The sequence below is a fragment of the Lipotes vexillifer genome, unplaced genomic scaffold (assembly GCF_000442215.2).
Source record: "Lipotes vexillifer unplaced genomic scaffold, Lipotes_vexillifer_v1.1 scaffold671, whole genome shotgun sequence".
Lineage (NCBI taxonomy): Eukaryota > Metazoa > Chordata > Mammalia > Artiodactyla > Lipotidae > Lipotes > Lipotes vexillifer.
Window position 1 is genome coordinate 3275733 of NW_006782851.1, and position 13070 is coordinate 3288802.

General features: G+C 44.1%; 1 protein-coding gene across 1 annotated transcript in view; it reads right to left on the bottom strand.

Moving 5' to 3' along the window:
- STX2 (syntaxin 2) overlaps nt 1–13070 on the bottom strand; it is a 29226-nt gene that overhangs the window by 14471 nt on the left and 1685 nt on the right. Inside the window, exon 2 of the mRNA XM_007455450.1 lies at nt 9397–9496. Coding sequence (XP_007455512.1) covers nt 9397–9496 — 100 coding nt within the window. The remainder of the gene's footprint in view (nt 1–9396; nt 9497–13070) is intronic.

The following is a 13070-nucleotide window of genomic DNA, read 5'->3' on the forward strand; positions in this document are numbered from 1 at the left end:
AATAGCCACCCAAGTCCAGGAAGCGCAGAGAGTCCCAGGCAGGAAAACCCCAACGAGAAAGACACCAAGACACATAGTAATCAAACTGACAAAAATCAAAGACAAATAAAAATTATTGAAAGCAACAAGGGAAAAACGACAAATAACATAAAAGGGAACTCCCATAAAGTTAACAGCTGATTTCTCAGAAGAAACTCTACAAGCCAGAAGGGAGTGGCACAATATATCTAAAGTGATGAAAGGGAAGAACGTACAACAAGAATACTCAACCCGGCAAGGATCTCATTCAGACTCGACGAAGAAATCAAAACCTTTACAGACAAGACAAAAGCTAAGAGAATTCAGCACCATCAAACCAGCTCTACAACAAGTGCTAAAGTAACTTCTCTAAATAGGAAACACAAGAGAAGAAAAGGACCTACAAAAACAAACCCATAACAATTAAGAAAACGGTAATAGGAACATACATATCGATAATTACCTTGAACGTGAATGGATTAAATGCTCCAACCAAAACACACAGGCTCGCTGAATGGATACAAAAACAAGACCCATCTATATGCTGTCTACAAGAGACCCACTTCAGACCTAGGGACACATTCAGACTGAAAGTGACAGGGTGGAAAAAGATATTCCATGCAAATGGAAATCGAAAGAAAGCTGGAGTAGCAATGCTCATATCAGATAAAGTGGACTTTAAAATAAAGAATGTTGCAAGAGACAAGGAAGGACACTACATAATGATCAAGGGAACAATCCAAGGAGAAGATATAACAATTATAAATGTATATGCACCCAACATAGGAGCACCTCAATACATAAGGCAACTGCTAACAACTATAAAAGAGGAAATCGACAGTAACACAATAATAGTGGGGGACTTTAGCACCTCGCTTACACCAATGGACAGATCATCCAGACAGAAAATTAATGGGGAAACACAAGCTTTAGATGACAAAACAGACCAGAGAGATTTGACTGATATTTATAGGACATTCCATCCAAAAACAGCAGATTACACTTTCTTCTCAAGTGCACACAGAAGATTCTTCAGGATAGATCACATCTTGGGTCTCAAGTCAAGCCTCAGTTAAGAAAATTGAAATCATATCAAGCATCGTTTCTGACCACAATGCTATGAGATTAGAAATCAATTACAGGGGAAAAAAATGTAGGAAACACAAACACATGGAGGCTAAACAATACGTTACTGAATAACCAAGGGATCACTGAAGAAATCAAGGAGGAAATCAAAAAATACCTTGAGACAAATGACAACAAAAACACGATGATCCAAAACCTATGGGATGCAGTAAAAGCAGTTCTAAGAGGGAAGTTTACAGCAATACAAGCCTACCTCAGGAAGCAAGAAAAATCTCAGATAAACAGTCTAACCTTACACCTAAAGGAACTAGAGAAAGAAGAACAAAAAAAAAAACCCAAAATTAGCAGAAGGAAAGAAATCAAAAAGGTCAGAGCAGAAATAAATGAAACAGAAACCAAGAAAACAATAGCAAAGGTCAATAAAACTAAAAGCTGGCTCTTTGAGAAGATAAACAGAACTGACAGACCATTAGCCAGACTCATCAAGAAAAAGAGGGAGAGGACTCAAATCAACAAAATTAGAAATGAACAAGGAGAAGTTACAACAGACACCACAGGAATACAAAGCAACCTAAGAGACTACTAAAAGCAACTCTATGCCAATAAAATGGACAACCTGGAAGAGATGGACAAATTCTTAGAAAGGTATAACCTTCCAAGACTGAACCAGGAAGAAATAGAAAATATGAACAGACCAATCACAAGTAATGAAATTGAAACTGTGATTAAAAATCTTCCAACAAACAAAAGTTCAGGACCAGATGGCTTCACGGGGGAATTCTATCAAACATTTAGAGAAGAGCTAACACCGATCCTTCTCAAACTCTTCTAAAGAACTGCAGAGGAAGGAACACTCCCAAACTCATTCTATGAGGCCACCATCACCCTGATACCAAAACCAGATAAAGTCACTACAAAAAAGGAAAATTACAGACCAATATCACTGATGAATATAGATGCAAAAATCCTCAACAAAATACTAGCAAACAGAATCCAACACCTTAAAAGGATCATACACCATGACCAAGTGGGTTTTATCCCAGGGATGCAAGGATTCTTCAGTATATGCAAATCAATCAATGTGATATGCCATATTAATAAACTGAAGAATAAAAACCATATGATCATCTGAAGAGATGCAGAAAAAGCTTTTGACAAAATTCAACACCCATTTATGATAAAAACTCTCTAGAAAGTAGGCACAGAGGGAACCTACCTCAACATAATAAAGGCCATATACGGCCAACCCACAGCAAACATCATTCTCAATGGTGAAAAACTGAAAGCATTTCCTCTAAGATCTGGAAAAAGACAAGGATGTCCACTCTCGCCACTATTATTCAACATAGTTTTGGAAGTCCTAGCCACGGCAATCAGAGAAGAAAAAGAAATAAAAGGAATCCAAATGGGAAAAGAAGTAAAGCTGTCACTGTTTGCAGATGACATGATGCTGTACATAGAGAATCCTAAAGATGCCACCAGAAAACTACTAGAGCTGATCAATGAATTTGGTAAAGTTGCAGGATACAAAATTAATGCACAGAAATCTCTGGCATTCCTATATGCTAATGATGAAAAATCTGGAAGAGAAATTAAGGAAACACTCCCATTTACCATTGCAACAAAAAGAATAAAATACCTAGGAATAAACCTACCTAAGGAGACAAAAGACCTGTATGCATTATAAGACAAGCCATTGATGAAAGAAATTAAAGATGATACAAACAGATGGAGAGATATACCATGTTCTTGGATTGGAAGAATCAACATTGTGAAAATGACTATACTACCCAAAGCAATCTACAGATTCAATGCAATCCCTATCAAATTACCAGTGGCATTTTTTACAGAACTAGAACAAAATATGTTAAAATTTGTACGGAAACACAAAAGACCCCCAATAGCCAAAGCAGTCTTGAAGGAAAAAAACAGAGCTGGAGGAATCAGACTCCCTGACTTCAGACTACACTACAAAGCTATAGTAATCAAGACAAAATGGTACTGGCACAAAAACAGAAATATAGATCAATGGAATAGGATAGAAAGCCCAGAGATAAACCCATGCACATATGGTCACCTTATCTTTGATAAAGGTGGCAGGAATATACAGTGGAGAAAGGACAGCCTCTTCAATAAGTGGTGCTGGGAAAATTGGACAGGTACATGTAAAAGTATGAGATTAGATCACTCCCTAACACCATACACAAAAATAAGCTCAAAATGGATTAAAGACCTAAATGTAAGGCCAGAAACTATCAAACTCTTAGAGGAAAACATAGGCAGAACACTCTATGACATAAATCACAGCAAGATCCTTCTTGACCCATGAGTAATGGAAATAAAAACAAAAATAAACAAATGGGACCTAATGAAACGTAAAAGCTTTTGCAAAGCAAAGGAAACTACAAACAAGACAAAAAGACAACCCTCAGAATGGGAGAAAATATCTGCAAACGAATCAACGGACAAAGGATTAATCTCCAAAATATATAAACAGCTCATGCAGCTCAATATTAAAAAAACAAACATCGCAATCAAAAAATGAGAGAAGACCTAAACAGACATTTCTCCAAAGAAGATATACAGATGGCCAAGAAGCACATGAAAAGCTGCTCAACATCACTAATTATTAGACAAATGCAAATCAAAACTACAATGAGGTGTCACCTCACACCAGTTAGAATGGGAATTGTCAGAAAATCTACAAACAACAAATGCTGGAGAGGGTGTGGAGAAAAGGGAACCCTCTTGCACTGTTGGTAGCAATGTAAACTGATACAGCCACTATGGAGAACAGTATGGAGGTTCCTTAAAAAACTAAAAACAGAATAACCATATGATCCATCAATCCTACTGGGCATATACCCAGAGAAAACCAGAATTCAAAAAGAACATGCACCCCAATCTTCACCGCAGCACTATTTACAATACCCAGGTCATGGAAGAAACCTAAATGCCCATCAACAGACGAATGGATAAAGAAGATATGGTACATATATACAATGGAATATCAGCCATAAAAACGAACGAAATTGGGTCATTTGTAGAGATGTGGATGGATCTAGGGATTGTCATACAGAGTGAAGTAAGTCAGAAAGAGAAAAACAAATATCGTATATTAATGCATACATGTGGAACCTAGAAAAATGGTACAGATGAACCAGTTTGCAGGGCAGAAATAGAGACAAAGATGCAGAGAACAAACATGGACACCAAGGGGGGAAGGAGGGTGGTGGTGGGATGAACTGGGTGATTGGGATTGACATGTATACACTGATGTGTATAAAATGGATGACTAATAAGAACCTGCTGTATAAAAACATAAATAAAATTCAAAAATTCCAAAAAAAGAAAATACTATCCCAAGACTCATACTATGGCCACAAGCTTTCATATACCAAGCCCAGTTCTCAATCAAAGGGCTTCCCTGGTGGCGCAGTGGTTGAGAGTCCACCTGCCGGTGCAGGGGACACGGGTTCGTGCCCTGGTCCGGGAAGATCCCACATGCCACGGAGCGGCTGGGCCCGTGAGCCGTGGCCGCTGAGCCTGCACGTCCGCAGCCTGTGCTCCGCGACGGGAGAGGCCACAGCAGTGAGAGGCCCGTGTACAGCAAAAAAAAAAAAAAAAAAAAATTCCCACACAGAGCAACAAAGATCCCGTGTGCCGCAACAAAGACCCGGTGCGGGCAAATAAATAAATAAACAAATAAGTAAATAAAAATAAAGGCATTTATGTCTAGGCTTTATCTGCCTAGGTGTCTGGATCAGACCCTGGAAAGAGGGTAAAACAGCTATAAAGGATATCAACGTGATGATTTTTGACTGAGAATATGGACTGTGGATTAGACAGCGTTTTTATCAACATCAAATGTTCTGAATTAGATAATTACAAGAGAACCTCCTCCTTAGGAAATGAATACTGGCGTACTCAGGGGTGGATGGTCACAAGGCCTGCAACTCACTCTAAAATGAGTCAGCAAAAATAACATGTGTGTGTATGTATGCGTGTTTATATATACATGTGCAATGTGTGTGCACACGCACACATATGCATACACATACACATACATACACAAAGAGAAAGAAATCAAACGTGGCAAAATGTTAACAACTGGTCAATCTCGGTGAAGGGAACGTGAGTTTTCACTGTACCATAATTGCAACTTTCCCATAAATTAGAAAACTTGCAAACTAAAAATGTGAAAAGAACATTTAATGGGACAAGTCCCTTGATGTAGCATGATGTTTCCAGGAATGCTGGCCCGAGAGGTGAGCTGACAAGTACTCAAAGACACACAGGTAGGCGAGGATGCCCAGGGCAGAGTGGTTTGGGCCTGTGGCCCCACGCGGTGCTGCCTGCGGTTCAGGACAGCAGCGGGGACGGCAGAGCCAGCTGAGTCTCAGGGTGCTTGAGACTCTGCACTAACTGCCCACCCTCTCCAACCCCCAACATCCTCGGCTCTCGGACACACCCGAGGGGAGCACAGGCCTCGCAAGGCCAGCGCAAGGCATGAACGGGCCTCCACCTGTCCAGTGTTCAGCCTGGTCCCTGCTGCTCTGCACAGCAGCAAGTCTAAGTTAAGAATCATATACGACACTACAACGATGCGAGGTCACGGCAATAGCCGTCACACACTGGGAGCAAGCTACCTGTAAACAGTAAAAGGCACACTGCCATCCGGCCCCAGGCCATTCTGCTCCCACAGAAACGGCCAAAGATGACCGCCAGGCAGTCATTAAAAAAAAGGGTCCTGGAACGCTCTGTTCATCAGCAAAAGAGGTACACTGTAAGGCAACAGGCACTGGGTGCTCCAAACTCTACACTTTTTTAAAGAGTTTCTTTTCTTTTGATGTGGACCATTTTTAAAGTCTTTACTGAATTTGTTACAATTTTGCTTCTTTTTATGTGTTTTGGTTTTTCGGCTGCGAGGCACGTGGGATCCTAGCTCCCTGACCAGGGATAGAACCCGTACCCACGACACTGGAAGGTGAAGTTCTAACCATTTTACGCCAGGAAAGTCCAGTACACTTCTTTAAAAGTGTATGTTTTATACATATTTTTTGCTAGAAAAATATTTACCGAAACGTTAACGGTGTTTATCACCACGGGACAGGTTACGAGCATTTTTTCCTTCCTTTCTGCTTTCTTCCAGAATGCCCACGATAAAGCACGTAATTAACTCTGATAACGTAAAACAGGTTAACTTTAAAAGATGAAGAGGATGGGGGTGGGGCGGGGGAGCCAGTCAGCAGGGCTGGACGCTAAGGAGGGAGGACAAGGGCCAGGGCTGAGGCTGCCGGCAGGACCTGCAGCGCAGTCGGGGTGAGGGGAGGCCCGCAAGACCCCTCTCGGGAAGGACAGCCGCCGCGGGGCGAGGCAGGGCTGCGGGCAGGCATGCTTGGACGGGCAGACGGGCGGCCTTCCGGTCCAGGAGCCCGGACGGAAGTACAGTGAGAGGTGGCTCAAGGCCACACACCACAGTTGCCCTTAAAAAGGAGACACACACCTCTCACGCGGAAGCAGGAGGAAGGATGGGATGGAAACAAGGTGATGACGGGGAAACACACTGACGACAGTAGCAGTCGGCATTTACACGGAACGGTGCGCGACCTGTCCGCGGTAAACACTGAATTCACAGTGGAACTGGGGTTTGAACCCACCGCTCACCTGAGAAGAGGCTTTCTACACTAAGTGGTGACCCACAGTTCTCAAGCGAGTCTGAAACGTGTACTCCAGCAGAAAAGCACAAAATGCACAAAGGAGGAGGATTTAGAGACGGGAGGCCACCGGATGTAACCGTCGTAGCTCAGACAGAGACGAGAGAGGCCAGCCCAGGAGCACGACAACGCAGATGAGGAAGGGCAGATGAAACGTTAGCAACAGGTTGTGACTATTTAGGATGCCCATACCTAAAACACGGGATGAAAAGAAGGGCTCTGACTCCTGATTCAAAGGAACTACAAGACACATTACTGGTGAGTAAAATCCCCTCCATCCTCTGATTGGTGATGCCACCAGCCGTAACACTATCACCAGCAAGACCCAGAGAGTTGAATAACCCATTTCAGGCTCCCACGAGGTGGGTCCATGTTTTGGAGGGCCTGAAACTTACACATTTTCAGTGGCCCTCTTAAAAAAAGAAAGTACAGAAATGTAAAGTCAATAAAGAAAAGTGAGAGTAAAGGGGCCCTCTGCTGGCTTCTCAGGCAAACCTTTCTCTGGGATCTTGTCACTGAGGTTAATGAAACGACCTGGGCGGCCAGCCAGCCCTGCCTCTGCAGCAGAAGCCAACAGGCCAGGGCCCGGCCGCGGGGTGGCGCCACCCGGTGGCCACTGTGCTCTGGAGCCCCTTCTGCGGGCCCGCCCAGGAGCCCAGCCAGGGAGGGCACCGGCACCGAAGAGCTGGAGCTCCACCTTGCCCCTCCCCACCCGCCAGGACAAAGGGCTGGGGGGACAGCAGCCCACTGCCCACTGCCCCACCCTGGGCACTCCCTAGGGCCCAGCATCGTGGGGCAGGAGAAACCGCGTTGCTCTTTACAGAGGGCAACTCAGGGAGCAGTGAGACACCACTTCTTATGCTCTGGTTCACACCCTGCTGTGAAACTGAGACAGGAAGCACCAGTCTTATTCAGAGCCCAAAGGGACTACTGCGAAGCGTTAAGAGCCCCAACTTCACTCCAACATTGTTGAAGCTGCTGTAACTTGGCAGCAAAAGTTTTTTGGAGGTAAACTTCTCGAAAGAAAAAAATACAGTAATATGTATTCAAATTCAGCTTCCCCGAGAATTGAGCAAGATGTTAGCAGGTGTTACACAAAAAGTTCTGTGAGCAAATACATTTGTGAAACACTCCATTAAGCAAAGGTTTCTTCATTGCAGGACTTCTCAGAGCCTTTATTACTCTGTAACCTTCCAAGTGGGGATGTGGTGTGAAAAGGACTCCGAATGCATTTGGCCACAGAAGTCTTGTTTCACATACTAGCTACTGAGATTCATGCTCCAGGAACACTTTGGAAAATATCCTTCTAAATCGTAAGACAGGGCATCTACAGACGCCCAGAGCATTATTTTACAAGACACGCAAAATCTTTAAAATGAGTTTTTTCAATTTAATACCAAGTTATTTTTTCAATGTAAGGCCACACCAAATAACCTAACAAAGTTGCTTTCAACTTTCCTCCGAGACTGAGAATAAGCATGTTCCCCTCACCACTTCTATTCAATGCTGTACGGAAAGTCAGTGAAATAAGTCAACTGAAAATAAAAAGCATAAGAACTGAGGGACAACTGTGATTATTCACAGGTGTCATGACTGGGTGCAGAAAAAACCTAACAGAATCCACAAACAAATGATTAAAATTAATTAAGTAATTAGGCAAGACAACGGGATACAAGGTCAACATACAAAACCCACTGTATTTCCATATATGAAAACAAGTAGAAAACAAAATTTACAGCAGATACTGTTCACATTAAAACCTAAAGCATCACCTACCATGAAAGGCGTGTGAGAGCTCTACAGAGAACCCTACAGAACAACACTGAGAGCAATTACAGAAGATGTAAGTAAAGGGACGGACCATTTTCACGGATTAAAAGACTCAGTATTGTGAGGATATCAATTATCCCCCCAAATGATGTATGGATTCCAATTTGCAGTCTCTAGCTTATCCAGATCCATCTTACCTTTCAAGTTTTCAAAATCTGTCACTGTAGATCAAGGAAACACTTCCTTATAACTAACAATGCCCTGATGTTCAGTTAATGTTAAATCACTTGCTCACATGCTGCCCTCAACAGACACTACGAACAGCACACTCCATACAAAAGCCTTCGCTGCAGACTTAAGATCCCTTTAGTCTGTTCTTCAACTTTAAACCTGCTCTAACAAATACTGTTTTCCAAATCAACCTCTTACTAACTTTCATCTAAACACAAAATTCTATCACTCCTGTTTAACTGTGGACATAATACGGATCTAAGGCCCAGACACTGATGTGACCCCAAAGTTCTGCAAGGCCACATCCACGTATGCTCGTGGATATCACACATCAGTGGTCCTCACCCCGGCTGAACAGCAGATCCCGCAGAAGCTGTAGAAAACCACACCGATGCCTTGGTTCATCCAGACCAGAGGCATGAGAATCCCGAGGGGTGGCCCACCAGCCTCCGGCACTTTTTACAAGCTCCCAGCTCAATCTCACGTGTTTCCAGGCTAAGGCCTGCGCTGTGGACAGCAAGAGGGACAGGCACACAGCTAGACAGACACAGTTCTTTTAAAACCAACAGCTTACCTCCTTCCGGGTTTGGTGCAGAGAGAATGATGCTGTGGTTTTTCTTTACTTCTTCAGCACACTGAGCTATTCTAGCTACACTGTTTCTGATCTCCTCAACCTATAGGGGAGAGAGAGAGAGTCATCACCACTGTGGCGAATTCACATTTGCAACCACTTTCCATTACCTAAAAAGAGAAGGATAAAAGAGGAAGAAAATAAGTGAATAATTTCACCACATAAAGAAACAACCACCTTCTCCCATTCGTTTAATTTAAAAAATAAAGGGAAATGTGCCATATTAAAATATCTACCTTTATGGCTAAGGCAATATCAGCCACCAGGAAAACCTTGTTGGTTGTAAAAAGTTTTACAATCAAGACCCAGTATTACCACAGATGATGGCAGCCAGAAGCATCTACTACCAACGCCAGGTCTCTGTGCAGTCAGGAAGGGAGCTCACCCTGTAGCAGAGGCCGACCATCATATTCTCATGTGGGCAGGTACTGACAGCCGATAAGACCAAGCCTTCCTAGTCATTACTCTTTGCCTCTGATAGTCTAAAGTATTCACTACTTGTTTCAAAATGTAACGTATTCATTAGCAAGATCTGTCCAGATGGATTCATAACAAGTATGGCAGGCTGAATACCGTCCCCCAAAATGTCCAGGTCCTAGCCCCTGGGACCTTGGATGGTTACCTTATATGGCAAAGGGAACTGCAGATGTGACTGAAACAAAGGGTCCTGAGATGGGGAGATACAATCCCGGATACCCTGGTGGGCCCTCAGTATGACCCCAAGTGTACTTGTAAGAGGGAAGTGGATGGAGATGGGACGACGGAAGGTGGCCACGTGACACTAGTGAAGCACAAAGCTCTGCTGCCGGCCTGGCAGGCGGAAGGGCACGAGGGGTGCAGCTCGAAAGGTGGGGAAGGCAGGGCAGCGGGCTCTGCCTGGAGCCCCTGGGGCGTGCAGTCCTGCTGGCAATGTGGCTTCATCCCGGTGGGACCAGCCTGGACTTCCGGCTTCCAGAGATGAAGACAGTAAATCTGTGCTGTTTGAAGCCACTCAGTTTGTGCGGCCCTAGGAAACTAAGCACAACTTCTCTATTTGAACGATGAGAAAAACCCTAAAGCCCATCAGCAGGGGACTTGTTAGGTTACATTACGGAACTCTAACAAAAGACATGAAAACACCTCCAGGATATATTACCAAGTTAAAAACACGCCGAAAAAAAAAATACCCACAAGGTGCAGAACAACACGTATACATGTTAGCAACGATGCAAGAAAGAGGTCAAAATAAGCAGAGATTAACCTGCAGATGTTAACATTTACATGGCAGAGATTAACCTGCAGATGTTAACATTTACATGAAGAAACACTGGGATGTCTAAATAAGAAACTAAGAAAAGGGTCACCTTCCGAGGGGAGAGGTGAGGAAACCAGCAGATGAAGACAGGAGTGCGGGCAAGGCTTCTCGTGCGAGTGCATCCTCTCCCATCATCCTGATTTCTGAGCAACGGGGACGCACATCCCAGTGGGGAGGTGAGATGCCAGCGTGAGGAGCGGCTCTCGCGTGTTTGGTGTCAGCGCCTCTTTAATCCTGAAAGTTACGGAAGGCCCCAAAGAGCTTTGGCTCACGTAGGCTGTAGCTCGCTTCGGATAATTCCCATAGTGGAGAAACAGCTTTGACATGCATTAATTCACTGAAGACAGTTAATTACAAGCTCACAACATGCCATGGTGGACGTCCACGTTCTCATCCTCAGAATGTCACCTACGGGGCAAAAGGCACCTTGCAGGTGTGATGAGTTAAGAGTCGAGATGGGAGATTACCCTGGATTATCTGGGTTGTTCCAGTGTAATGACAAGAGTCCTTATAAAACAGAAGCCAACAGGACCAAACTTAGAAAAAAGCGATGTGACAGTAGAAGCAGAGGCTGCGGTGAGGTGCCCGCCTCTGGGGGAAAGGGCCCCGAGCCAAGGACGCAGGTGCCCCCAGAAGCTGGAGAAGGCAGGACGCAGCCTCTCCCCGCCGGGCCTGCAGGAGGGCGCGGCCCTGCCGGCGCCTTGACAGGAGCCCCAGTGGCTCGTTTCAGCTTCGGACCTCTGCAGCTGTCAGGCTCTAAGTGTATGTTGGGTTTAGCCACTACGGTTGTGGTAATTTGTTACAGCAGCAGTAGGAAATTAATACAGATGTTAATACCAATAACCTACTTTTATGGAAAAAGCAGAATTCCCCCCCCCCCAAATCAGTGAAAGTACGAGCATTGATCTACATTTTTCTGCAAATCTAATTTCTAGCTTAATGGAAGGCATCTTGATTCTGATACCTGCTTCTGTGTTTAGTCTGTTGCCGTATCACACACTTGATGTAGCCTCTGGGAAACTACCCCATTGTCCATTCGTGACAGAGTGAGAGGAAAGAGGTAAACATCTTGGTATTTTTATGAAAATCGTTACCAGCCACACGAACTCATTGGAAAGGCCTTAGGGACCCCAGGGACACTGGGATGAAGCCCCACAGCACGTTTTGAAAACCAAAGTTTCAGAGGAGAGTTGAGCGCAGAATTCTGCTTGCACAGAGCAGTGAACGGCTATGTCATTAGGCCCGGGTGTTATTTCCAGGTACTTACAGTCAATTTCTAGAGAACTTCATATACTTCACATACTTATAATTTAATTAATCATGTAAAAACAGTACACAGAATTAAAACGGAATCTTTTACAATTTTTGCTACTTTATCATGCAGGCTTAAACACAAATAACGACTTTGGGGTTTTAGTGCACAGATCTACATTTCAATGAGCCATAATTAAAGCAGCATTTCTGAAATAAATTCAGTAGCACGCATCTGTCACAAAGTAGGAGAGACACTGTTTTACCTCTTGGGGGGTTCTGCAATACACATGCCACCAGTATCTGTGCGGCAGAAGTCCCAGCGTGGTCCAAAAAGAAAACTGCTGGACCACCGACTCAGGACCAGGAGGGAAGTGCCACGGTTGCCGTGGTGCCAGGTCCATTTATGCCTACGAAGCACACCACGCAGGGTCCCCACCCCCACCCCCCACCCCCACCCACAACCCCCCAACCCCATAAATTCTATGGCCTTCTCCTTCATACAAGCTAAAAACTCCATGGTGATGGATGTGTCAGTGGTTAAAAAAGAAGCAGTGTGTAGTTTGTGGCAAGTTTGAGGGCGACCCCCTGTCAACTACAAATCATCTTCGCAGAGAGGAGATTCCTGGCCGCTCATTACAGCACTATGCTAGTCTTCAGCAAACACTGGTCACATGCAAAATTCCTACCTTTTGCAATGTTCTATGTGATATGTAAGATCTGAATGCCATTTTCTAAGAAAGAGTTTGTATTAACAAACATCATTTGCTTCTCTGTCTAAGAAGTCATTTCACAGAAATTAACTGTAAAATAAATCAACCATTTAACAAACGAAACTGGAACTTAAGTTACAATCGATGGCTCTCAAACCTCCCTAACACGAGTCACCCGTTTTTGTCTGCATCTCTGAGACACCCACAGCCAAAATGGATTAAGCGCTAACTTACTACAGCTTAATGACTCTGAGTGATTTATATAATTCTTCTATAAAATACAACAACAAGGGCTTCCCTGGTGGCGCAGTGGTTGAGAGTCCGCCTGCCGATGCAGGGGACGCCGGTTCGTGCCCCGG